At 35.8% G+C, this 27,329-nt stretch overlaps 1 protein-coding gene across 7 annotated transcripts in view; it reads right to left on the reverse strand.

Moving 5' to 3' along the window:
• LOC129002446 (dmX-like protein 2) overlaps positions 1-27,329 on the reverse strand; it is a 205,566-nt gene that overhangs the window by 106,350 nt on the left and 71,887 nt on the right. For all 7 annotated transcript variants that reach the window (XM_054430251.1, XM_054430254.1, XM_054430249.1 and 4 more), the window contains 15 exons: positions 26,778-26,923; positions 25,690-25,793; positions 21,371-21,500; positions 20,169-20,346; positions 17,823-17,947; positions 16,835-16,995; positions 16,495-16,650; positions 13,504-13,702; positions 11,876-11,980; positions 10,977-11,146; positions 10,238-10,501; positions 8,951-9,058; positions 8,479-8,665; positions 7,454-7,623; positions 6,688-6,841 (listed from right to left, as the gene is read on the reverse strand). In XM_054430251.1, coding sequence (XP_054286226.1) covers positions 6,688-6,841; positions 7,454-7,623; positions 8,479-8,665; positions 8,951-9,058; positions 10,238-10,501; positions 10,977-11,146; positions 11,876-11,980; positions 13,504-13,702; positions 16,495-16,650; positions 16,835-16,995; positions 17,823-17,947; positions 20,169-20,346; positions 21,371-21,500; positions 25,690-25,793; positions 26,778-26,923 — 2,357 coding nt within the window. The remainder of the gene's footprint in view (positions 1-6,687; positions 6,842-7,453; positions 7,624-8,478; positions 8,666-8,950; positions 9,059-10,237; positions 10,502-10,976; positions 11,147-11,875; positions 11,981-13,503; positions 13,703-16,494; positions 16,651-16,834; positions 16,996-17,822; positions 17,948-20,168; positions 20,347-21,370; positions 21,501-25,689; positions 25,794-26,777; positions 26,924-27,329) is intronic.

Here is a 27,329-nt window from a genome sequence, read left to right on the forward strand (position 1 = left end):
TAAAATTCAGAAATTGCTTAAAAACTATCTAGTTAACGTGACGGTATGAATTGAAATTTTGAAAATGTATCATCTCCTCTTAACAAATATGTATGCCTAGACACCACAACAAAATTCTGTGTGTAATAATAACACTAGAGAGTTGGTTTGTAAGAAATTTTGTAAAGTTTTTGATAGTGATGTGTCGGTTCCATTTTTTAACAGTTTGGCTCTTGCTCGAAAACGGTTTTGGGTTCCCAGTTCAGTAAAAGAAAAAAATACTAAGAACACCTTCACAAAGGAAATGCAACAATAACGCGCTTCTGTATTACGGGTATTGCAGAGACTTTCTGAAGGTGTTTTAGAACTGTGTACATCTCAAAAATCGGTTTATCCGGTAATTCGTTTATCCGTCATGACCCTGGTCCCGTCTATACAGGATATAATAGGTTTTAGCGAATTTCCCATATAGGGAATATGCTATTACCGTAGTACTCATGGTAAGACCTGGACCCGGGACCAATTTAATTATTTGTTTTGAAGTCCCTAGAGGCCAAAAACACCATCCGTTCAAATTCATCCTACTAATATTATAAATGAGAAAGTTTGGATGTATGTATGTATGTATGTTTGTGACAGGTAAACGTGAAAAATAGTGGTCGGATTGGGCTGAAATTTGGGGTGATAATAGCTCACATTCCCGATTAACATATAGGCATATTGTTATCTCAAAACTCCTTTCAGGCTCCGCCCCAGTGGCTCTGTAGTTCCCCATGTTAACATTATGGGTATTCACATTTAAAAGGAATTAAATAATTTTGTCAGATGATTCGACCAAACAAGTTGTTTTTATGACATTCAATAACATTAAAAAGTTATAAAGTTTACAAACAGAATGCAGCACTATTTTATTTTTTTGCAATTATGACAACAGCTAATTTGAAGTAGGTAGCATAAAAAAGCTGTGATACACAATGAGAACTGTCAAAGTAGGATTGTTTACAGTAATGTTTATGTTTTTAATTTATTATTAATTTGTGTTATTGGGCCGTATGCATAAAAAAGAGCATTTGCTCAAAAGGAAAAGGTAGAAGGAAAAGCAAATGCTTCAAGTTAAAGGTAGAAACATAATATGCATAATGATTTGCTTTTACTAGGGAGTAAATCCTTCGAATCACAAGTAAAAGAACAAGGGTAGCGGAATTTTGTCCCCCTGGAGTTTAACCCCCTGGGCGAAACTGACGTCACAAACCAGGGGGTAAAATTCCGGCCGTGAACTTTTGAGCTGTACAACATCAGTTCAATAGATTAAAGGTGGAGTTAAACGTATATTTTCACTGTGAATTTAATCACAATACATCAAATTATAAAACCTAGAGTGTATGGGCTGGAATTTTACCGCCAGACTTTTACCCTCTTTATGAGGTCAGCTCAAAATGTACGGCTCGGATTTTTACCCCAGGAATTTTACCCCCCCTGATTTTCCCCCCCGGTTTTTTACCCCCGGAATTTCACCCCCTAGCTAGATATAAAAATTAGTGAGATTGATTCATTTTCTTCTTTCAGTTTAAATAGTAAACATTTTAAATTCATATTAACCAACGGTTGGCCCAAACCCGAATATCAAAATAATTTAATAATAAAATGTCTACTATTAAATTAAAACCGAAAGAAGAAAATTAATCATTCTTAATAATTTCTTTATATGGCCAGGGGGTAAACTTCCGGGGGGTAAAAATCCAGGGGAAAAATCTGGGCCGTACATTTGCATAAACACTAGTTCTATGGACAGGGGGTAAAATTCCGGGTTTTATTGAAAATCTAATTCATCACGCTCTGTCTATTTTCATTAGACTTCCGATTTTGCTGGGGTGAAATTCCGCCCATGAACAAACTTTTGAGCGCTCAGGTTACTTCGTCTGAGTGACGTCAGCTTAGCCCAGGGGGTAAAATTCCAGCCACCAATGAACTACTAGGCGCACTGATTTAACAATGCAACATCTGATTTATCAAATATTAACAGCTGATCAGCTGTTTTCTCAACACACACAACAGCAATACACTAATTTTCCTGTAAATAAAGGGATTATGTGCCTTATTCACAGTGCCGGATTTAGCGTACTTGCAGCTCCCCCCCTGTGGTGGAAACTCCTTGCGATTGCGGCTATGCATCAAGGGGACATCATCATCAACACTCATGATCGTGGATTAAATCGTGGACATCTCTCCTAAATCAAATCAATGTCATCATAGGTATATGTGACCGCGCCAAGTCATTAACATCCCCCGCGGGCTGCAACAAAAGGAACATTATCCTTGACACTCGCAACCGCAGTGGAATCGTGAATATCTCCCGTGGGCTGCAATCACGGGGACATCACCATCGATACTCGCGACAGCGGCTAAATCTTGAACGTCTCCTAGGTCCGCAGTCACGAGGACATTATTATCGTCACCTGTGATCGCGGCAAACTAATGGTTTAGAAAAAATAAATTATTTCGTCTAAAAAGATGTTTTTATCCTCTGCGGCTCCTTATGCTTGCGGCCCTAGGTTCAACCTAGCGTCTGGGGGATTCTCTAAATAAGTGTAGTTTAACTTGGGTTTCGTAAGTCATGATTTCATCAAGTGATGACGAACCGGGTGGTGTGCAAACTGTAGATTGTAATAATGAGGTAATGTTTATTGCTAATGAATTATGTTTGTTTACCATAATACTGGAAAAATCCCAAATTCAAAAAAAAAAGAAACTTGAATAATCAATTGATTAAGTCTTTTTGAAGTACACATCCATGTTTGGAATGAAATTAGATGGAAAATGAATTATGAAAAAATAATCAAAATGAAAACACGATTAACGATAAAAACTGACACTAAAGAGACTGAAAAAAATTAATCCTGGAATGGGAGAAAAATTGCTTCAGGCTTTGAAGACTAAAACCCAAACATTGCATGAATCCAATACCTTTTTGAAATCCGGGATCAGACAGATATCTTAAAACAAATTTTCATTTTATGTACTGGGGTTAGCGCGCCCAGAGATTCTACAGTCACCCCTACAAATTTATTTGTCAACCAATGCACGTTATTTTCTTCAAAACAAAACAAACTTTTAATGTCCTTAGGACTACAACGAGGTTGATACACGTTTACTTCCCTAACATTCACCATACTTGCCATATCAAACACAAAAATAACATTTTACTTGAGAGATGAGTCAACTACTAACTTGATGCATCAGATTTGAAGGATTTGCTTGCCAGTACAAGTAAAAGGTCGACTTTATGCATACTTATTTACTACTGTTCCGAGTAAATGATCTGAATCACTGTTCATTTACTTCTTACTCCAAGTAAAAGGTTTTGCTCTAGTTTTTATTCATATCTTGTGAAGGTTTTGCTCGAAACTTTACAAGTAAAAGGTTTTACTTCTTTTTATGCATACGGCCCTTGTGTAAATGTTTGATATTTTACTGTAAATAAAAGAAACAAATTCTCTCAAGCCTTATCCTCCCCCATTGCAAACGTGAAACTAGAGTATAACTGCAATAAGCATATTATACTTAGGCCTATATGCCAATCCTGTACGAAGAACGGGTACTCTGCTAGTATATATATATATGTGTGTACGTTAGTGGGATAACTCGAGCAAAAATGATCCGATTTTGATGAAATTTGGTACAAACGCGTAAACCTATGTTTATTCGAACGAGTTCGCAAACCAGCATAATCGGACCTTGGGAACGGGGGTTTATGGGGTGTTTTATGGGATAAAAATGGGATTTTCCCATTTTTGACCCTAAAAACAACAAAATTTTCAATTTCTTTCTAAACCGTTTTGTAGAGCTTAAAAAAATAAATAATTGAGTATACTGAAGCGCTGTTGTATGCCTAACAGTCATGGAGAAAATTCAAAAATAGTGTATTATAAAATTCCAATGGTATTCTTAATTCTTATGAAAAAATTAAAACTGTTGTAGTTGACTTCTTTAATGTTTGTTTTATGTTGATAAAATTTGGCAAATTTATTCATTTCATCTTATACAATTGACGTATGGTCAAAAACACTTTTTACCTTCCCCGTAGCAGCAAACCTAAGCACTAATTAAATATATTGTTATTTAAATTGTGAATAAATATGTCTTAATTATGGAAATATTTTAGTAAAAATTTAATCAGACAAGTTGAAATTCGCTTAGTCTGCAGGTTTGCTGCGGCGGCGTAGCTGTATATGATATCATTATCACTGATATCAGACAGAAGTAGGCCTAACACCGTAGAAACTACAACAATTTTCTTTTGTTTCTTTTAGACTGTTTTTATGTCATGTAATTAGTTATGGTGTGAACGTTATAGTTTTACATTGAATATGTCTTATTTTATTTTTATGTTTTTCTTTTTTAAGGTTTTCATAACTACAGTATTAAAGTTATTGTAAGCTTTTGTTATTTTGTACACTCCTTTTGTATCAACCTTTGTAATAAACAATTAGTTATTGTACTTTAAGTTGTTGTTTTAACCTTGAAGCTATATTTTGACTTGCACTAGTTTACTTTCCTAAAGAGCTGGCGAGGGAGGATTCCAATAGCAGGACAATGATACCAAGTTTTTTTTGGGAATTCATTGCCCGGTTTGACTTTTGATTGTCTTTTTCCACGTAGAAACTTTGAATCATCAAAAAGATACCTAATTTAAATTAGGCCTAACCACAATTATTTAGCATTAACTTTATATTACATGTTAGGGACCAGGAGAAATATTCTAATTTGAATAAATGTCATGATTTGCATTTTTATATAAAAATACAACATTGCGCAATTATTTCCGGTAGTGCTGTTTCAAGAGAGAAAGAGGACAATTAAAAATTGATATTCCCGTCACAGTTGGAAACAATGATTTTCTAAACCTAACTAGGATTGCTTTCATAGCAGTGAAAGCCAGTTGAGCGGAGCAATCATGTTTCATGGTTTTTAATAAAGCAATAAATATCAACTGTTTATAGATATAATACAAAATACAAATGTTCCCACACTCTGCACTGCTAGCCTTTACTACTTCCTTCACCACTTCCTACGTTGTGGACCTGTTTATCTCCCTTCCCATAGCATTTTAGGATTGCCGATACATTAATCTAACTCCCACAATCGGTTCCCACACTCCGCACTGCCAGAGCCTTTACTACTTCCTTCACAACTTCCTACCTCGTGGACTTGTTTCCCCCCTTCCCATAGCATTTTAGTATTTTAGATACAATTATCTAACTGCCACTAACGTTTCCCACACTCCGCACTTCTCACCTTTACCACTTTCTTCACCACTTACTACGTCGACCTGTTAAAGTTTGCCTTTTTTTAGATGGATCCATGAATGTGATTCACCGACAAATTGTTTAAGATAAAATGTTATTTGTTATAACCTTATTTACCTACGTAAATCTGATCTGTTAAATACTGTACTTAAGAAAGTATGTTTTATCTATGACTGTAACTATTCGATCAGTGGTCGTTTCCAAATTGCGACTTAAATATAAACCTAAGACTTTCTCTGTATTATTTAATCAGTTGCCATCATCCAAATGTTTTTCCTTTGTACTGTGTTTAGGTCGAGGCTTGTTTTTAACATATGCTATGATTCTTTTTTTTAGTTTACATTTTCGTCGTTATTTTGTAACCATCATGGCAACCCATAAGGCCAATGTTAAAATTAAAAAAAAACTTTTGAGTTACTTTAAAATTATATAGGCACTATCAAAAATTGAAATTGGCAACGTCTTAGCCATCCAAACATTTGACAAAACAACCTAGGTAAGTTTAACTAAAATATGTTCAGCCATTATTGAGATTAAGTGTTATAAAGATTGCATTGCAGTTTATCCCAAAGAGCTTCTCCGCCCAATTAGATAACTCATAAAATAACAACATAAAAAGTAATTATTATTTCGCTTTGTTCTTCCATTCTTTCTTGGGTTTCCCTTTATCATTTTCTTCATCCCATTCAACAAGTTGCCATACTACTAATCAGTAGTTGGGGTACTAATCACCCCATTAGAGACTATGGAGCATTATGTCCTTATCAGCCCAGATTGAATTATCACTTATTGATAACAACAGCATTTTATGAGTTTTACATTTTAATATTACTTAGCTATTAGAGGGTAATAGTTAACATTTAAATAACAATATACAACTATCATTTGAAGGACTGAAAAATATGTAAAAGAGTTGAAGGAACCGTCGTACTGAAGAACTGACAATTTACGATGGTTCTCAGTCCCGTTTATACCCCAAGAACTGTTGGATCCAAGAACTGTCTTTGTTTTTGAAAATAAGTCTATTTCAATATTTGATATTCAAACGAAATTAGAACGTTTGGTTTAATTTATATGCAGCTATCAATTTTTTTACTGTAATTGGCCACACTTCTTACTTTTTCTCAGTGAAGTTTTTGCTCTGTAGTGAAACGGTGCACCATCAATCTAAAATATTTCTTTCAAATCTTTGCTGTAAAAATTATTTTTATAATGTCTTTGCTTAAAAAGTTACCATCCTCGCTTGTTTGGATGCTCGGCAGTTTAGGTAGAGTCACACGATACTCCCTTCTCCGCCATAGGCCTTGACTACAGATGGTGTGTGGTTTACATTGACAGTCTATGTCACTCCGTAGTCACTACTAAAGACAAGCAACAAGCAACAAACAAGATGAGTACTCACTCGGACTCTCTGCTGAGGAGGGCTCGAGTACTTTGTTGGGCAGTTTGGACAAGACCTCGAGTGCGAGCGCAGGACAGCCGGCCTTGAAGTGAGCGTGCGCCGTGGTGAAGTACAACTGGCGCTCAAGTGGTGTAATGGAGTCTTCTAGTGTCAACTGTAATACAAGTCATCTCTTATAAAAATCCAATAGTATAATATTGCAGTTAAAAGAAAATTCTATAATTTAAAAAATCCTAAATAATATTTAAATTTGCAGAGTACTGTAGATTATTTTCTACTTCTAGATTTACAGCAAGTAGGTGTCGATTTGTTAGACTATATATATATTCTAAGAGGCAATATAACTAGTTAGGTACATAATTCAAACATTATCTATTGTAAAAAACAACACATTATAAAAAAATGATATTCAAATTTTATTTCTGAGAGATGTGATTGTAACGCGATCAAATGGGAAGATAATTATCTTTAATAATCGTATTAAAAATGACAGTTCAATACGCAAGATACCTCCATGATACATACTATTTTGACTGTCAAAAAAGAGGAACGAATTCACAAGATTCCTCGCCTTTCCCCTAATAAATAAGAAAAAACAGTATGGTGCAATCAAAAACATCACTCTACAAACAGCTGAATTTCAGTAAAGTTAAAGTTTAATGACGCTGATTTATTAATTTCCTGACTGACCAATAGTCATTAAGTCGAATCCTTTCTCTACATTGGCACACAACAAAGACGTTAAAAAAGCAACAACTGAACTCACTTGACGGTCAGTCTTCTGCTGCTTGCCAGAGGCAGTTTCCAGCCCGTAGCTGAACCCTGATAAGACAACAGTATGCTTCTTCTTATCCTGATAAGAAGCTGCCAGGTACTGTCTTATCAGTAGAGGGTGTGTGCGTAGATAGACGTAAAAGTTGAACACATTAGGGTTGGCTGAAATAAACAAAGTAAATAAGTACCTGATGAACAATTTGAATCATAGATTATAACTCAATTTCATAGTTCAAACTATTTGACTATTTTCAATTTTGTAGTTAAAAAATTTGAACTTGAAAACTATTTAACTTGAAAATGATGTCCTATCCTATAATTTTAGTTTTGTCAGTTTAGTACACATAAAATATTTTAAAATACTGCATATTATAGAAGAGTCCAAAATCTAATGGGAACATGTTTCAACTAATAGATACCATAACATGGTACAAAATATTGGAGGCTAAAAAATTGTAGGCATATCTGCATGGGAGTGGTAATATAGTGACAATTAATCAAGATTTTGCTGTATGTGTACAAAACTAAAACAAAACACAACATAATTTAATTTGGGAGAGGTGTAAAAATGTTTTGTACATGACACTTTGTCAGAAAGATAATTGTCTGGGTGACCACTTGGCTATTACAGTGCTCGCCTTCAAATCTGAAAGTAACTAGTTTGACTCTAAGCAAAATTGTTACCAAACCCAGATGCTACTTGTCATTAGTCTATCGATTAATGATGCTGTCTAACAAAAATATAGTCATTAGATAGTTACAAGACCAGGGTTTGGACCATTCGATTGTGATTTTGGACACAAGGGATGGCAGCCAGCTTACCTTAAAAAAAAGGCTAGGTAGAAAATAGCATACACAGAAAATATAATTTTGTCCAACATTCATTGTCTACACATGACAAAGTCACCCAGGGAAGAGCTGTGTCATATTCTGTGTAGCATACACCGTGGCCTACCAGGACTTTTCTAAGCTAGCTAGCAGTCTCTTTTAATGAATGTGTGTGTAATGTTGGCATACCTGATGTGCCTTCTGGCTTGTCGTCGTGGTAGAGGGGATGCATGCTGCCCACATTGGTCTGCAGCAGTGTGTTGAGACTGCCCTGATGCTCCTTCAGGATCCACAGAGCCATGGACCTCAGGAAAGGATCAGGATGGGCCTGGGATAGATTCTGATTCTCACCCTTCGAGTCGCAACCAAGAACCTCCTGTCAAACATGGATAATTTCGTCATTTCATTTGTTGCTAGTCCATCCTAAGCTGTAGGATCACCTATGGAAAATTGGACTGATCTCTTGGGTGAGGAGGAAGATCTCCTTCTATAGCTGTCTGACAACAATAATTAACAATTTTAAAACTCAAAACTTTGTAAAGACATTTAAAAATTATCAAAACAAAACTTGCGCTAAAGAAAGAAAACCCCGTTGACAAAAGCAATTAAATAAACAGGTAAAAATTCCTCAAAACCTAAAAAATGTTATATTGACTCTTACCTCATGTAGTAATCGTTTTAGACTAGGCGGAGTCGAGTCCATATCACCTTCATATAGTCTAGTTATGACCATGGCGAGTTGCAGGTCTTCCAACTTGTTAAGGCACACCTGGGGACAAGATTGAGTGAGACTACAAAAACATGTTACTCGGAAACAGTGGTAGTATTCTATTCTTTGTATAATAACCTTTGATAATCATTCAAGTTCTTTTGTATTGTAAAATTAAATATTTAATCCAATTGGTACAGCCAATCCCTAAGTCGTGGCCAGGTTACTTAAAATGAAGGTTAGTTTAATTAAAAAAAAACCCTGCCAAATACAGTAGTACCCCGCTAATCCGACCTTGGCAAGTCCTACTCCTCACTTACTCCAACTATTTAATAGCCTATCAGTGACAATGTTATCACAGTAATATTGTGACTATTTGCCATGATTGTGTGGAACCGTTACCGTCTACCGCAATTTGTGGCAAAAATCTTGTTTATCCCCAGAAATCACAGAAAACACTTTAATCGTTTTCTGCGATCACAGAATTATTTATGGACATCCTCCGCGATCGAGGCAAAATATTGAATGTCTCCCAGTCACAGGAACATTATCATTGTCTTCCGCAATCGTGGTCAAATCCTAGAGTCACAGAAAAAATCATTGTCATTTGGTTTGCAATCGTGGTTAAATGTTTAACATCTCCCGAACTTGCAGGGACATCATTTTCATCATTAGCAATCACAAAACCGTATCATCGTTATGGGTTTATCTGTAAAAGCAGCAAACTCTTGAACAACTCCTGCGGTAAAGGGAACATCATTGTTTCTGGGGATCAGGGAACCTATCATTGTTATCTGCGATCGCACCAACCTCCTGCACATGTTTTGCAGTAAAAAAAAATCATTGTTGTCTCTTGCTATCATGGCAAAATATTTAACGTCTCTTCCGGTCACGGGATAATCTTCATCGTCTACCAAGATCTTGTGCGATCAATAAATGTCAGTTAAGCTCATTAATTTTGTTAGCTATAGTCTACAATAAGACTTCCTTTCAATTTTACTTGGTAAACATTATCATATTTGATAGAAATAAGTAATTTACAGAACATCAGCTCACTCTTTGACGATGGCTTAATTCAACTACTCACTTTTAATCTAAATCTGACTACAACTGGCACATGGTAATGGAATATCTAGTTCTATAAACAGGCAAAGAGACAACTGACAAATATAGGAGGGCCCAATAATATTCAAGTCTATTTAATGGTTAAATATATGATAAATACTTATTTCTCCTTACCTCGATAGCGTCCCGCAAGGCTCCAGCCAGCAAGAAGAAGGCAGCAGCGTGTTCGAACCTCTGCTTTCCCAGAAGAGCAAAAGCATTTTTCAGCGCCGCTTTACGCCATCTATCCTCCTCGAAGTTGTTGGAGAAGAAGCTGGTCATGCGGTCGTCTCGCCGAGAACGAAACAGAGCCCACACCAGTGACTTCTTCTTCATGGCCAGATAGAAGATGGCTGCGTCCAAGGGATCCTGGTTGATCTGGTACGACGCTTTTGCCACCTGCAAACAACAACTATTTTACATTTTGGATTCTGCTTAAATTATTTAACCTAAAAGAGGAAATTTTTACTAAGCCTAAAGGTAGCAGCTAGTGGCATTATGTCTAAAATCAACTATCCAAGATCAAATATTAAATTGTTGCATACTACACCTACACCATGTACCCCAATTTCCCAACCTGTCATGTGAGCAGGTATTACTGTGAAACTTGTGTGTCCGAATGGACTTTTGTCTGTATGCGGTTTTGGAAACTATGACACTGCTAGTACTTTTCAAGCATCATAGCATTAGTTTCAGCAAGTTGTTGACAGGTGAAACTGTTGTGGGTTAACAAGAACTTTCCTTTTTAAATTTATTCTTATTACAGGTTTGTCCACTGTAATTTTGTAAGAAGTTGGCATGACCAAATTAAAAATAGTTTAATAATCCCTGGGGTTCAAATGAGTTAATATTGTACGCTGTAACTATGACTGACCTTCTCCATGCAGGTCTTGAGCAGCGTGTGGTTCCTCAGCCACCAACCAACACCCAGCTCCTTGAGAGTGCTCCAACGAGGCGACCCCTTGCTGTACGAGGGGATCAGGTTCAACAAGTCCTCCTCACTCTCAGAGTGGAACGCCCACACCAGGTTGTTGGTAGCCACACCTGTCAACATTACATACATTCTGCTAGAAAATATTTATAAAGAAATTTATTTTAATAATATTTCTAAGACTTCAAGTTTTCATCTGAAACTTGACTATTATTCCAACAGGGGATAAATAATAAATAGTATAACAAAATATCAGTATGTTTGTGTTTTCTTATCTCACTAACACTCAAGGTGTGTCATGTGAACTAAACTATATCCACCCTATATAAACAATTACCACCAGAAAAATCCTAAATAAGTCCCTAAATAGCCTTAAATCATCAAAATTGACTACAATTAATTTATACTGTTTTATTATAAATATTGTTCTACCTTGAATTAATATTGTACTTAATATTGTAAAACATTGTGTGAAAATAAAAGATTGACGACTTGAATTGATTCACAGGTAATAAGGCCATTCTATTTAACACATTTAAACAATATTTTACTGAATGGAAATTAAATTATTATCATGTTGATTTTTAAGTAAAAAGTTCCTTGGCACAGAAAAAGAGTTTCTTTTATAAAACAATAATATTTTCTTTATAAGCCATTATAAATATGATTACCAGGATTTGGATTTGGACCTAAGGCCATGATGAAGAACCACACCAGAAGACAATATGCCTTATCTTAAAACACCAAATAGTCAAATACATATATTTATTTTATGCCACTTGTATTTCTGACTACTCTTCAGTTACTTTTTGAAACTAATTCAAACAGATACTCCAACTCACCTTGTTTTTGGAACTTGGCCCTCTGTGCTAGTGGAAGACATCTCAGCAGGTAGTTGTAGTGTTTCATGGCTAGCAAAAACCTCAATCCGCAATCATCTAGCGAGTCTGACAACCATCAATGCACATAAGATTAATAAATTACTAATTGAAAAGAAAATGTGTGAACATAAATTATTAACAAAATCATATTTTGGTTGCCGCAACTTCAAGAGGCAGTTGGAGGCAGTTGAAAGCAGTAACAAGATATTTTCCAATACACCCTGCAGACCCTGATTTTGAAAGGAAATGCACAAATAGCTTTCATCTCTTCACAATTTAAATTCATTTTTCCCACCTACCCCTACAGCATGTCCATTAAAATGTTGCTCCAGTTCATGACTGATACTGATAGCATCACAGAGAAGGAGACACATTGTACCCTACCAATATCTACTTCACACACATCTTGGCTCCAGAGTTTCCTTAAACACACTCCCCAGCCCCAATATTTTGACAAAAAAGATTATCTGAAGAAGTTCTGTGAGGGATATCCCCAACTCCCAGTTAGTACCTGCCAAAGCACTTGAAACTGGGATAACCACATCACATTCTGCCATTAGATAAGACAATTTATCTGGCTTCTGCTTCTGAGAGAGTCTGCAGTCTCATTCTATGAGTCCAATTTGCTAAACTGTCATGGTGACTAATTCCTGTCGCAATCCTGAGATTACTCTTGAGTTTGATCTGGGCCTGACTCAAGGCTATTAAAAAGAAAAAGAGGTTGCCTCAGTCGCGCGTATGACGTCACCCGCCGACCCGGACGGTGCTGCTTTTAATTCACACAGCTGTCACCTGTCAAGTACTTTGTTATTGTTGTTTGTTTTTCATTTATTTATTTGTAAACAGATCCGGGTCGGCGGGTGACGTCATACGCGCGACTGAGGCAACCTCTTTTTCTTTTTAATAGCCTTGGGCCTGACTAGCCAAGAGGCCTACTATTCTGGTTATAGTTCCTTCACCTGCCTGTTCAGTGTTCATATGACACTGTGATTTGTTCGTTGCCAAGCAAAACAGAACACAATAACTGAAAATTTAATCCCCAAAGGGATTGTCATTGTTGTGGCCAATGAAGATTATATTCATCAGAGGCGGAATCTTCTTATGGCTGGACTTTCCTGCATACTCAGAGAGAGAAATTCTAAGGGGACATAGCTCTATGTCTCCTTGGAATTTATCTTAGTATGCAAGGAAATCCAAAGGAAATCAAAGAAATTGATGTCTTACAGCTGTTAGGATTTGCTCAAGAGCCAAAAGCGGCTTACAGAGATGGATTGTTTTGTTTCATTGTTTATTAGTATTTATTTATTGATTCAAGAGTAGAGTGTAGAGACAGTAAGTTGCTGGCTGCAAGTACTTGCCAGGTCCACTTACATGACACTTTTCTTGGTAAGTCTGTAGTAAGTGCCAGTAACATGCTGTCTTGTTTCTCTGTCTATAAACTGCCTAAGGTTGATAGACTGATTTGAAGGATGCTACAACAATTTTAAAAGGTATTCCCCCCACAGAAAAGGAACCTAAGAACTCTTCAATAACCAACTTAAAATTATTTTACGAAGAATTGCAGGTACACAATGGTTCAGACCCCTCACCTGATGAGGCTTCTCCCTCTGGTAGTCCCGACAGATTTTCTTTAGCAATGGCAGACTTGGCAGCGTCTATGGCGAATCTCTCAGAGAAGTCGGTGTTGCAGGTAGACACTGTATCAGCCAGAGCTAACAGATGCATCTGATCCAGACTAGAGAGGCCGGGCAGGTGAGTGTGTGTCAATAGACGGGACAACAGACGACCCTGAAATATAACACACAAACACAATTACAAATTTATTGAAGTTTATTTTGGGTGGTAAGTTTTATTATTCAAATAATTATTGTGGACTGGTCTTGATTACTCATGTTAGTGGTGTTGCAAAGATTAGTTTTTTCTTTCCTCATAGTAAGGGTGGATGGTCCACTCACTAAAGAATCACTAAACTTAAGCCCCGTTCACACAGGGCGAGTTTACAAGCTACACGCCAGTTTTTTTACACGCAGCTAGTAAAATAGCTCAATAGTCCAGGAGCTGAGGGGGTTTGAGCATGCATAAAAGTAGTACGCAATGTTATTGCTGATTATTGTAATATGGACTGTGGTGATCAAAATTACGTATGTCGCCTATTTCAAAAGTGGTCGATAAGGTGGGGGGGAGGGGGCAAACATGGTGGTTTGCGCTATGCGTTAAAACGCTGATAGTTCGAAAACGGTAAAAGATAGAACATCGGTTAAAACGTCGTTGTAATTCTAAAAATGTGGACTACAATAATGGTTATTGGGTCCGAGGTCGTATCTCTATGAATAAACAAGTTATTGTATAAAATATGTAAAAATGGACTTTTCGTGTAGTTTTCTTACCGAAAGTAGAATTAATTTGTGAGTGTCGCAAAGAAGTAATATCAAATATCTTTGCTGATAGTTGTAATATGGACTGTGGTGATAAAAAATACGCATGTCGCCTACTTTTCAGGTGGTCGAGAACTTGGGGGGAGGGGGGCAAAGATGGCGGAACGCGCTATGCATCGAAACTACTGTAGCTCGTGAACGGTACGAGATAGGACATCGGTTAAAACGTAGTTTTAATCCAAAAAATATTACCAATAGAAAAGGTCATTGGGTAAAAAGTTGTATCTTAACTAATAAAAAAGTTATAACAATAATAAGTTTAACAAAATCTACATCGTACAGCTAATTTTTTTGAAAATCGTATGGATTGTTGATAAATAATAGTGTAATTACTTAATTACTCGGTTAAATATTAACTAGATGCATTTTCTTATAAGAAAAAAAAATATTATTACGAATACATTTGGTTTAAAATGTAAAACACAGCCTCCAAACTACATATAATACTTGGGGTTTCGCCGCAATCAAATGCATAATACAGACTACCACTACAAATCCAATTTTAATTATTATAATGTTGTAGGTTATTACAATATGATTATGTAACAGATTCTTATTCAATACAGTTATATGAAATAAAAAACATTACTACAAAAGTAAATACCTTATAATAAAAAATACGGCAAATCTCTTCATTCTATCCATAACAATTACACTGGTTGTTCATATTATTTTTTGAATTTAAATGGGTACCTTTTTAATTTCTCTTAGCACCTGTAATACAAATAAACAAATTGTAAATATTTTCTTTACAAAACGTAAGCAACTTAAAATAAATTGTATTGAAATTTAAAATATTTAAATAACTATTAAAAGTTATAAAAGAATGTTATTTGTATACATAAAACACAATAAATGTCAGTAGTCTTTAAACTGTACAAATACTTTTACAACCCCGATATCACTGAGTTGGAAGGCAATGAACTTTGGGGGGATTAACAGTTGTGCCGATATCAGCAGCACTGCGCAGCAATTATGACGCAACCTATCGGACGAACCCCAAGGCGATTGGAGGCCGTGTTTTACATTTTAAACCAAATGTATTCGTAATAATATTTTTTTTCTTATGAGAAAATGCATCTAGTTAATATTTAGCCGAGTAATTAAGTAATTTCACTATTATTTATCAACAATCCATACGATTTTCGAAAAAAATAGCTGTACGATGTAGATTTTGTTAAACTTATTATTGTTATAACTTTTTTATTAGTTAAGATACAACGTTTTACCCAATGACCTTTTCTATTGGTAATATTTTTTGGATTAAAACTACGTTTTAACCGATGTCCTATCTCGTACCGTTCTCGAGCTACAGTAGTTTCGATGCATAGCGCGTTCCGCCATCTTTGCCCCCCTCCCCCAAGTTCTCGACCACCTGAAAAGTAGGCGACATGCGTATTTTGTATCACCACAGTCCATATTACAACTATCAGCAAAGATATTTGATATTACTTCTTTGCGACACTCACAAATTAATTCTACTTTCGGTAAAAAAACTACACGAAAAGTCCATTTTTACATATTTTATACAATAACTTGTTTATTTATAGAGACACGACCTCGGACCCAATAACCATTATTGTTGTCCACATTTTTAGGATTACAACGACGTTTTAACCGATGTTCTATCTTTTACAGTTTTCGAACTATCAGCGTTTTAACGCATAGCGCAAACCGCCATGTTTGCCCCCTCCCCCCCACCTTATCGACCACTTTTGAAATAGGAGACATACGTAATTTTGATCACCACAGTCCATATTACAATAATCCGCAATAACATTGCGTACTACTTTCATGCATGCTCAACCCCCCTCAGCTCCTGGACTACAATGTGAACGACGTACTCGCTCAAAAGTTGCTTGTAAAAAAGCTCTGGAAAAAGTTGACGCTGCCGCTACTTTACACGCCAACTCGCCATATTTTGAGCGAGTAGGCGTGTAAAGTAGCCCAGTGTGAACACAGTTGCTTGTGCTTGTGCGCATGTTATTCAAAGATGTCGGAGGATTTGGTTCAAGCTAGCTACTGACCGAGTGGAAAAAGCATCGTGTGAACAACTACAAGCGCAATCGCCGACTCGCCGGCTTCTTACACGCTGGCGAGTAGCTTCTAAACTCTCACCGTGTGAACGAGGCTTAAGCAATCTACCTGTCTAGGTCCAAAGTGACTGATGGTGCATTGTTTCTCTGGGTTGGCAGACTGTCGTCTGTCACATCTCCTTGGACCATCCTCGTCTTCTTCCTCGTCTAGTAGATCGTCCAATGATGGCATCGCTACATTTCCGTCAAACAGCTGGTTGTAGTCCTGTTGACAATGTTACACATTTAACTTCTCTAACACCCTCTTTAATCCCTCATTGATTAAAAACCTTAGTTGGTAGAAAGTAAAACCTGCAATAGCACATCTTCAAACATTGTTTCTTTTGTGGCTATGTAACCCCACACAGTCCATGATGGATAAGGAGTAAAAGTTGTGGAACTTTGCATACCTGTTGGTCATCAGCCGCAGCCTTGGCAGGAGTCTCCTTGTCAGCAGCCAGTAGAGTCCACAGAGGCAGTGGAGGGATGGACGTTATCTCTGCATAGTCCAGTGTCAGTTCCTCAGGGATGGCGGTGGTCGACCCTCTCTGCTCCAACGGACTAGTGGTGCCTGACATAAACAAGTTACTTCATTGAAATGGAGGTTCTTTGACAGATGGGGAATGATATTAAAGGAATTTTTGCAAACATTTTCTATTACAATTGGTAGAAGAAACAAAGTTTTAAGGACTTTCGAGGTTTGTTTTCTTATTATAGTCAAGTACTCATCCACCCCTACAGCTATGATTCAGATTAGGATTCAACCAAACATTTCTGGATTCTCACAGCCCTGATTACCTTGTTTTTAGCAAATTTTTCACAAAGGTAATAACGGATAAGCCATTACTGTAGGTCTCGGTATGACCTGGACCCGGGGCCGAATTACTTAAATTTGTTTTGAGGTCCTCAGAGACACACCGTTTAATCAAATTCATAAAAATTTAATTATCAACTCAATGGTTGTAATTGATGGCGGTTGAAGTAAAGAACAGCAAATCAATAGTCTGTATGCAAGATGATGGGCTTCAACATGCTAAACATTATTATACCGTACATTTTACTTGCAAGAAATATATTTTATTTTGGGGTAGGTGGGTAGTTTGCAGCATGGTTAATCCACTTGTGGATTGTTTGCAGCATGGTTAATCCACTTGTGGATAATTTGGAGTCTACTGTCATTTGTTAGAGGACTGGCATAACTGGGAGAAGTGGTATAATCCTTTAAAAAATGTTTGTTTTGTACAACCTTGGAAGTAAGTATGTGGAAATAAGATAATGTTTGTTACGTAAATAATTAAGCATTTTTGTCCCAGTTTGGAATCATTTTCTTCAAAGTGCCATGAATATTTTTTCAAACAAAACGTAAGGGAACATTTTCCACTATAACACTATCATTACCTGCTGCGTAACTGACAGACAGAGTTCGAGACCTTGACCAGCCTCTCTGACGAGTAAGATTTTCCTCATCAGTAAAGGTACAAACCACAGCTCCCTGTCTGACAGTGCAAGTGCCAGAGATACACCTGCAACATAGGTTGTATCACAACACAACATCTACATAAACATAGTTAGAGATAATCAGATCACAAAAGAACATTAAAAATTGAATTTAGTGTTTTACACTTTCAACAGTTTGTTTACCCAGGACAACTGAGCTTCTTACATAGTCTCTTGGTAGACATTTACTTACTTACTTACTCTCAGGGCCATGCATATCTAAGAAGATATTTGGCCGCACCAACAAAGCCTCTCCATCTTGCTCTATCCTCTGCATCCTCCTCAGTTGCTCCTAGTTGCTCCATGTCTTTCTTTACTTGGCTCCACCATATTTGTTTTGGCCTTCCTCTCGGTCGTCTTCCTTCGGGATTTCTTAGTAAAACTAATTTTAACTTATTTTGCTCCTCTCTTCGTAAAACATGTCCAGCCCATCTAACTCTTCTACACTTAAATTCACACACCACATCTGGATCTCTGTAGAGTTCTCTCAGTTCTCTGTTGTGTCTCTTCCTCCATTCACCACCTTCATAAATTGGTCCATAGATTTTTCTTAAAATCTTATTTTCGAATGTGATTAACTTCTTTTCTTCTTTTTTATTTGGTTTCCATGTTTCAGCTCCGTATAATAATACTGGGCTTATTATTGTCTTAAAAATTCTAACTTTGGTGTTTTTTGGCAGTAACTTAGAGGACATCAGTCTGTTGCAAGCGTAGAAAGATTTGTTTGCCAGATTTAGTCTATTTTGAATTTCTATTTCTTCTTTGTTTTCCCTGGATAAGATAACCCCTAAGTACTTAAAATGTTCTACTTACATTTTACAGGTAGACGTTTACTTTTCTTAAATAATCAAGAGTTTACGGGGAAGATAATCAGAATTATTTCAAGATAGTTTGTTGAAATATCACCAACAATCTTTTCTCCACAATATGCTCAACAATTAAAGCTTATAGCAACAGTGATAAAAATGGGTTTACTATCTACTTTACACAGATCAGAAAAATTTGAAGACTTTGGGTGCTTTCAAGAAAATGTTTGTTATTTGGGAGGCAATAAACTAACTTACATCACACTCTTCAGTTTTTGTTATTTCAAATAAAAAATGTTCTTCCTGACTAATTAATTCCCTTGCAAAAAAACAATGACGAGATGATTACAAATTCAGGTACTTTCCTGTTAAAGGGAACATTCATTATTATCGATGATTTTTCTCTTGACATATCGATATTAACCAATTGAAACATATCAGCTGACAACTACGATAAATTTTGTTCAGTATCAACAAACAATAATGAAATGAAACTGTTCTAAAAAAAAATAACCTAACATAACTTACCAAACTTGCTTTGTAACATTTAAAAATTCCGTGTTTAACTTGTTTTCCTGTTATCAAAAGGAATTTTTAAATAGTAACATTTAAAAATTCCGTGTTTAACTTGTTTTCCTGTTATCAAAAGGAATTTTTAAATAGTACAGCAAGTTCGGTTGGTTATGTTAGGTTAGCTTAGAACGTTTTCATTTATTAATCCATATAATAGACTATTTTAGCCCAAACAAGATCAGTTGTCAATTTGTAATGGATCGGAAAACAAAAATATCGATATATCGAAAAAAAAATCATCGATAATAATGAATGTTCCCTTTAACAGGAAAGTACCCAAATTCACAAAAAAGTGCCTTTTAGTTTCTTTAAACTCTGTAATGGTAATTCTTTGTCTCCTTTTTACTAGCTGAGGATGAAGATGAAGGTGGAAGAGAGTTGTCCGTTTGGGTTCTAGAAATTTATCAAACTAGAAATTTATTTGGCTAGTACCATTCCCTTATGCTGGATCCAAGAAAAGACTGAAGGCAGTTTTATATTTATTTTAGAATGACCATCACATGTTTTGACCAACTCCTGGATTTGATAATAGAGGTCATTATAAAACTGCATATGAGCCATGTGGTCCTGCGGCGGTGCGAGGGGGAAAATCCAACATGTTTCAAACCAGGAGAACGATCAAACAACGCAGCGGGACGACGGCAGCGGTGCCGCTTTTGTGTGGGTGCTGACATTTATCACCATGCGTTTTAAAATCCCGCGCAGGAATACGTCCCGCTCCAGTTTGGACGAGCCTTAATGACAATGCGTGTTTCAAAAATATTGGGAAGATACCCTACTTACAAAATATTCAAGTTGTGTCTAATATACCCTTAAAGAAAGCCCATAACTTTAAAAACCCACTATGTCACTTTTCTAATCTACACACCTTACAAGATGAGCGAGAATAGCTTTCACCCATCTTATCTTGCCAGAATTGAGTAGTTCCATGAGCTGTTTGGGATGGTACTGAGGCAGCACAGGACATGCTATCCTGGAAGCCTCAAACAGACCATAGTCTGGCATGTAGGAGTCCATTGTGTTGGCTGGCTCTGCTTGTGCTGGACCTGTACATACATTAATTACAAACCACTGTAACACCAATAACATCTGGAACCTTTTTATTTAGGGTGGACGAGATTGAATTTTCAGTTTGGGACGGGACGAGACGGGATTTTTATTTCCTTCCCGATTTTCGGGACGGGACAGGACGGGATTTTTTCCTGTGTAAAAGGGTTTGTTTTAAAAGTATTGAGTATTGCAGTTGCCAAAAAAGACAAACAAAATCAATTTTTACCGTTTGTGGCACTGATCTATAAAAAACCAAAATATGGGTAGACATTTACAGGTATAGAAACTTGTGACTCGCGGTCGCGGCACAACGGTTGAAATGACTTGCGGTCACGGCGCGATTGTCAAAATGACTTGTGGTCACGGCGCAATCGTCAAAATGACTCGCGGTCACGGTGCGATCGTTGAAATTACTGATATTATTTATACAACTAGACATTACATCCCCATTAAAGTTGTCAGTATTTTTTAAATCAAAATCATCGTAGTTGATGTGAGCCACCAATAGAATTTGCGTTGGGAAGTCTCCTGCAAACATGTAACAGATGTCACAGACAAAAAAATGGAAAATAACCATCAATAAAACTAAAAAATATTTGTGCTGATTTAAATTAAAAATTTCTGTCAAATACATTTATGACCTATCAACTATGTCAGCAAAAAAAAATAAGGTAGAAAATATAACTACGCATTCTGTGACTGGCTCACACAACTATGTTTGTTTTTTTTTTATTGGCGACAGCTGGCCCATATAGATGGGATGTCTACTTCAATATCCAATATACAATGCTATGACTTAAGAAATAAATTACAATATGTCCTGAGGTAGAAATCCACGTGTTTATGGTCAATGACTCACAAATACTCAGAAATTGATTCATTATCAGCTCATTTTTATTTAGAGCTCTTCAAATGTTACATTCAAATGGAACCTTTCAAATTGAAGGTAAAACGACAATCGGATAAATTAGATCAGAAAAATTACAACTGAAACACACATTTTGTTGTCTATTTACATACCAAGACCTCCAGAACTGGTGTTTCGCTTCTTCTTAGGTTCTCCAGAGGCCATCATGGTGAGGTTTATAGAGCTGACCCTGGACAGATGAGGCATGGAGCTCACATTGGCCAGTCTGCGTTGCGAAGTCTCCTGCAGACAAGTAACAAGTAAAAGTAAATTTCTCAAACTAATATTTAAATGTTTTTAATCACTTTAAAATAGGTAACATCCATTACCATACATTTTTTAAGTGTTTTTTCCCTAAGTTGTTATTCTTAAGGGTTGAAAAAGTGTAGTTACCGTACTGTAAATAATAGCTATGATTTTTTTTATAACGTTATACCTAGGTATTTTTAACCCAAAATGAGTAGATTTTGGACCCAAAAAGGATAAAAGTGTAGAATTGAATGAGATAATCTGTGTAGCTTTGTTACTGACTAATACCAGCTGATTCATTAGCCAGGCCAGGACCATTTATTAAAAGTCTGCAGGAGTCAATAGTTTTGCATTGTTGTTGACCGTCAGATGCCAGGCTAAAACAAAAGTTGTCCTAGTGCCGATCAGCAAAAACATGCATTCACGATAGAGGCATATTAATCATGCACTTAAGCTTCATAACCGAGCACAAAATTGTATGTGATTCTTCAATATATTTTCTGTGTGAATTGCTTTTAAGATTTTTAAAACTTTTGTTTTAGAGGTTGAAAAAGTCAGTCTATACAGGGTCCCGTAAGTAAACAGCCAACCTCCAGGACATGGTTCTATGGGTCAAAATAAAGAGAAAACAAGAATAGCATTTTTCCCAAAATCGCTTCGTTTACCAGATATTCGCCATTTTGTATTTTTTACATAAACATTATTATTTCCAAATTTTTTCAACCGATCTTTATTGAACTTGTTATGTAGGTTAAAGTAGAAAAGAACAATGTTAGAAAAAAATTCATCTTAAAATTTCAAAATGGCAGCCATTTTAATTTTTTAAACTAAAATTACTCAAAAATGGCTAATTTTATGAAAAAATTTCAAGAACTTATTTCAAAAAGAAAGTTCAAAAAGATTGAATAAGAAATAGCTGAAATATTACGATTTTTAGTTATAAAATGGGGTAGAATAAGGCAGAAGCTAGTCAGGTTTATATTGATGTTATTTGGTCCAGGATCATTTCTTGAATATTAAAATGGTATAACATTACCTGTTTCCGTCTGTGATCCTACATTTGTTGTATAGAGCAATCGGTTTCAAGGTTATAACCTCATCTTCAGGCTCTTGTTGTCACTCTTGCGAGATTGTCGAGTTTTACAAACACACAAAAACACTAACATTTAAATTAGGGGTCTGCGGTACAGAAAATTTAAGGTCGGTACGGTACAATATTTTGTACCTCGGTTCTCGGTACAAAATCGGTACGGTACGCGGCTACCCGTATTTTTGCGGTTTTCTTCTCAGAACTGTATCCAAACCATTATTTTTAACTTTAATACATAGACATTACTATGAAAATGGATAGTATCCTACATTCATGGTTTTCTAACAACAATTACTGTACCACATATTATTAAAACAAAACCTTTTACTACTACGAGGATTGTGTCAAGAAAAATCACAGTTGAGATAAAGGCTTTACCTATTTTACTCTGAGATACTTTGAATAGCCATGATAAAGTAGTTTAAAAATAGGATGAGAGTTTTTATGAATAAACATGTTTGAAACATTTATTGACAAGATAATTTCACAAAACTGATAAATTATTTCCAACCAACACAATGTCTAGTTGTTTTTATTTTATTTTAAAAACATATAAAAGCATTCAGTAGAAGACAGTGTAGTTTTGCCAGCTGTTCATAGCAGATGACAATGAAAAACTGGAGGTTATGATGAAGTAATGGCAAAGACCATTTTTTTTATCAGCTTCAAAACTAGTTAAGTTATAAGATGGATACAATTCTTGCAAAGTTTTTTTCTGAAACTAAAATTTGGATTATCACAGAGTAAGATTTGATGTTGGGCAATTAGACTTTATAACTGTGTAAAAGGTGTGTATCCCTGAATTTATAAATTGCATTCTACACTTATTCACTGCCAAACATAATTCAGTAGAACCTTGATGAACCGAGAATTACACTAGCCTACATAACTTCATTACCCCAAGTAAAATACCAAGATAATTTTTATAATTGTATTTGAATCGTATAATCTTAGTTTGTTAAAAATGGATTGTATGTTCAACAATAATTGCAGTCCATTATTGTTAAGCAGTATGGTCCCAAATTATTGTTTTTGATTTTGAAACATCACAGTTCATTTGACAAAATTATAGTTGAAGCAGCTCAATGTCAAGTCACGCACGCTTGTGCAATAGTTTGTTTACATGCTTTCTCCAGACCACGGGGGAGGGGAGGGTCTGATAAGCCGTCTATTGTTCACCCCCAAGAAGGTCCGACCCTCATTAGTGCCGCTCGGATGCACTCAGTGGGGAACCCAATACCACAAATCAATCTTTTAAATGAATACAAATATTTGGTAATAATTGTTTTATTAATATTCACCTTGAAATTTCAATAAATTTGGTGTAAAATTTGACAAAAATCGGCCATTTTGACCGATTATTAATACAGTACCAAATACCAATAAAGTAGTACATTCATTGGTAATTAAATAATAGGTAAAAATTAACCGATTTTCGTCAAGTTTTACCCCCCTGCTGTGCGCTATGTCACAAAAGCTGATAACGACATGGGTGATTAGTAACCATGACAACTTGTTGAATGCGTGATGAAGGGAAACCCAAGAAATAGAAGAACAAAGAGAAAGAATGACGTTGTTATCTTTATACCCTTTTTACAATTTCCGTTATTGTTATCTTTATGTAAGATTTTATGATTTTGTTTTATAGGTTTATAAAATAATTCTTTTTAACTACGGGAATATCAATTTATAATTTATCAACTTGCTTCTCTTCTGAAACAGCAATACCGGATGCATAATAAAGGTCAATGGCCTAAAATATCACGATTGTGCAATATTGTATTTTGATGTTGAAATTAAAATTACGACAAAAGTTTGTATATATCCATGGTCGTCAATAGAAAGATAAAATATCCATAACAAATATTTAATTTATAAAATTAGATTGTAGATTTGTTACAAGTTTAATATGTAGCCATAAACAGTTTTATGGCAGTAGGCAATGGCCAGCGGCAAATTCAATATTCACGAAAATACTGATTAAGTTAGAGATAACATTTAACAGTCATCATAAAACTATTATTTTTATGATAAAACAGAATTGGGGAAAGTCGTAAAGAAATAAAAGTGATAAAACTCAACAGTTCTTGGAAGTACTTCAATACAACAATTATTGTCTTGATAAAATGTTAATGGATTTGGGACTGCTAATGGGTTTTTTATTGCATCATCACGCTAGTAATAAATTATGAAGATCGTAAACAAACATCTGATAAGACTTTTATGTGCTCGGAACCAACTGCCGTTGACTACGATAATAAACTGAAAGTAATTTATTATTATAATAGGCTGTACCGAACCGAATTTGTACCGTGTAAAATGCTGTACCGAACCGATGACGGTAATTAAGCTTGTACCGTACAGTACCGACTTTTTCGGTGCACCGCAGACCCCTAATTTAAATAAATAAACACGAAACATTGGCAGACGAAGACGATTAACATAAATCCAGGAACTAGTTCCACATACGACGCGGCACGGGCAAACGTTTTGTCATGACTCTTATAACAACTGAGTCACGACAAATGAGTCATTTCCACTGAAATTCAAATTAGTGAGGTTCTACTGTACATCTATTAGAGGTGTAAAGTTATTTTGGATAACTTACTGTGAATCAAAACTTTAAAAATCAGTTATTCATTGTGACCCATGGTTGGAATATATAATTGATAAAATGGAAGAATTACCTTATCCAACCACAGTTGCTAGTATGGCAACTAGTTTCGTTCCTTAGAACATCGTCAGGTCATTGTATGCAACCACATCTTCAATGTAATAATACATTTTGCAGTTTTATTTAGTCAGTGACAGTGATAAGAGAGTGCTGGCCAGCCTTTACAGTTTTAACCAGTTTTATCACATTTTATTCAATTTTAATAATTTGATCAACATGACTAGTTTTTACTATTGTGATTCTGACAGTGTTTTAAAGAATCTTTTGACATACCACAATGTATTATTACATTGAAGATGTGGTTGCATACAACGACCTGACGATGTTCTAAGGAACGAAACTAGTTGTCATACTAGCAACTGTGGTTGGATAAGGTAATTCTTCCATTTTATCAATTTAAAAATCAAATACTTCCGTACCTGGGCCAGATTTCTAAGGTCTTCATCTCTCAGATTCCTTGTGTCTTGCGCCTCCTCTGACTCTTGATGTGGCAACCTGGAGCCATAGAATCGTTTGGCACCAACTGTGGAACAAACCAAGGTAATCTCTGTACAATGTGTGATTGGAAAAGAGGTGACGCATCAATGTAATTAACAAGCTTCTAAGAGGTGCTAGTGTAGGATTTTATTTTTTAACATATTTGTTTTTAAAATATAAATCGCCATAGTGCAGTAAAACCTCTTTTGACCAAACCCTGTTAAACCATTACCCTGGTTAACCCAAACAATAATATAAGATTTAAATAAACTTGCAAATGAGCTAGGCTAGGAAATTGTCCGTTGTGGCACTGGTAGTGGCAGCTGCTGTGAAGGTGAACTTCCGAACACAAATTTGTCAATTATTTTGAGAAATGGAGATTTTGTGTATACATTTGTAGATAGTAGGCCTAGATTGATATTAATAAAATGACTATTGAAGATCTCTTTGAACCGAAATAGCTATTAACCCATTGACAACCACTTAGGTGTGTAGACTTTTGTGTAGGCATTTTGCTGTGAGATAGCCGCACTGCTAACAGTGCTAACCCACTGGCCCTGAAGTGTATAGTCGAATCTACCTACGAGCACTAATGTCTTAATGTGCTTCAAAAATATTATACAACTGTCTCAGATTCGTAAATCGCATACTAGATCACATAAGAATCATGCAGGATGATAGAGGTGAAATTGAAAGAATTTTGAATACAGAGGGTACTTTATTCATTTGACGACTATTTTTACTTAAAAACAAATAATAGATCTTCGAATTCAGAAAATAGCGTAACCTGAAGTGGTGTGAACAATAGTAGCCTACCAACCATGTTGATTGTAGCCTACTTAATGTGCTGCTGCACACTTGATATTATTGTTGTACATCTAGCATTTAACTTGTTTGACATTATTCATGTAAATATGTATTACAGAATATGAATAAAGATCTTTTGATTTGATTTGATCCTTGTTTACTTCACTAACCTTGATTAGTAATCTAGTGCTTGTCAGATCCAACAATACTACTCTCCACTCACCATTGTCAGGTTTCCACTGAGAATACACATGCATCTCACTGTCCATCCCCACCACTAGTATGCCATCTCGGACCCACGACAGCTGCATGGGCAGTGCTGGCAGTCCATCTGCTGTCGTCAGGTCTATCTTACGCAGCTTCATCCACCTGTGAGTTCAGTTACTATTTTATCCAAACTACATAAGGGTTAATTTGTTTTCGTCTATAGAAAACTTGTAATTCATTTTTTATTTTCTTTAGATAAGACATAAATAGATATTTGGGAGGGGGTGTAGGCACGCGTTCCAGACTGAAATCCCTGAAACTGTTTACCTATGGGTCACTTAAATCCACTTCCGTTTGAATAAAAAAGATTAATTGGTTTTAATTAATATATTTCCTCTTTTGTCGCTAATCTATTTACAATTATTTACAGTAATTTGTCATAAACCTTCGTAACTATAACAATAATATTTCTTCAGCTCTTGAAGGTTAAAACTTTATTTATTTTTGCCAATCGATAAAGCAAAATTGCCTTTGTTGTTAGGCCTACTTTATAGGTTAGTTTTTTAAA

Source organism: Macrosteles quadrilineatus, unplaced genomic scaffold, assembly GCF_028750875.1.
Source record: "Macrosteles quadrilineatus isolate MER2022 unplaced genomic scaffold, UCM_ALF_1.0 Scaffold_9__3_contigs__length_116548681, whole genome shotgun sequence".
NCBI classification, from domain to species: Eukaryota; Metazoa; Arthropoda; class Insecta; order Hemiptera; family Cicadellidae; genus Macrosteles; species Macrosteles quadrilineatus.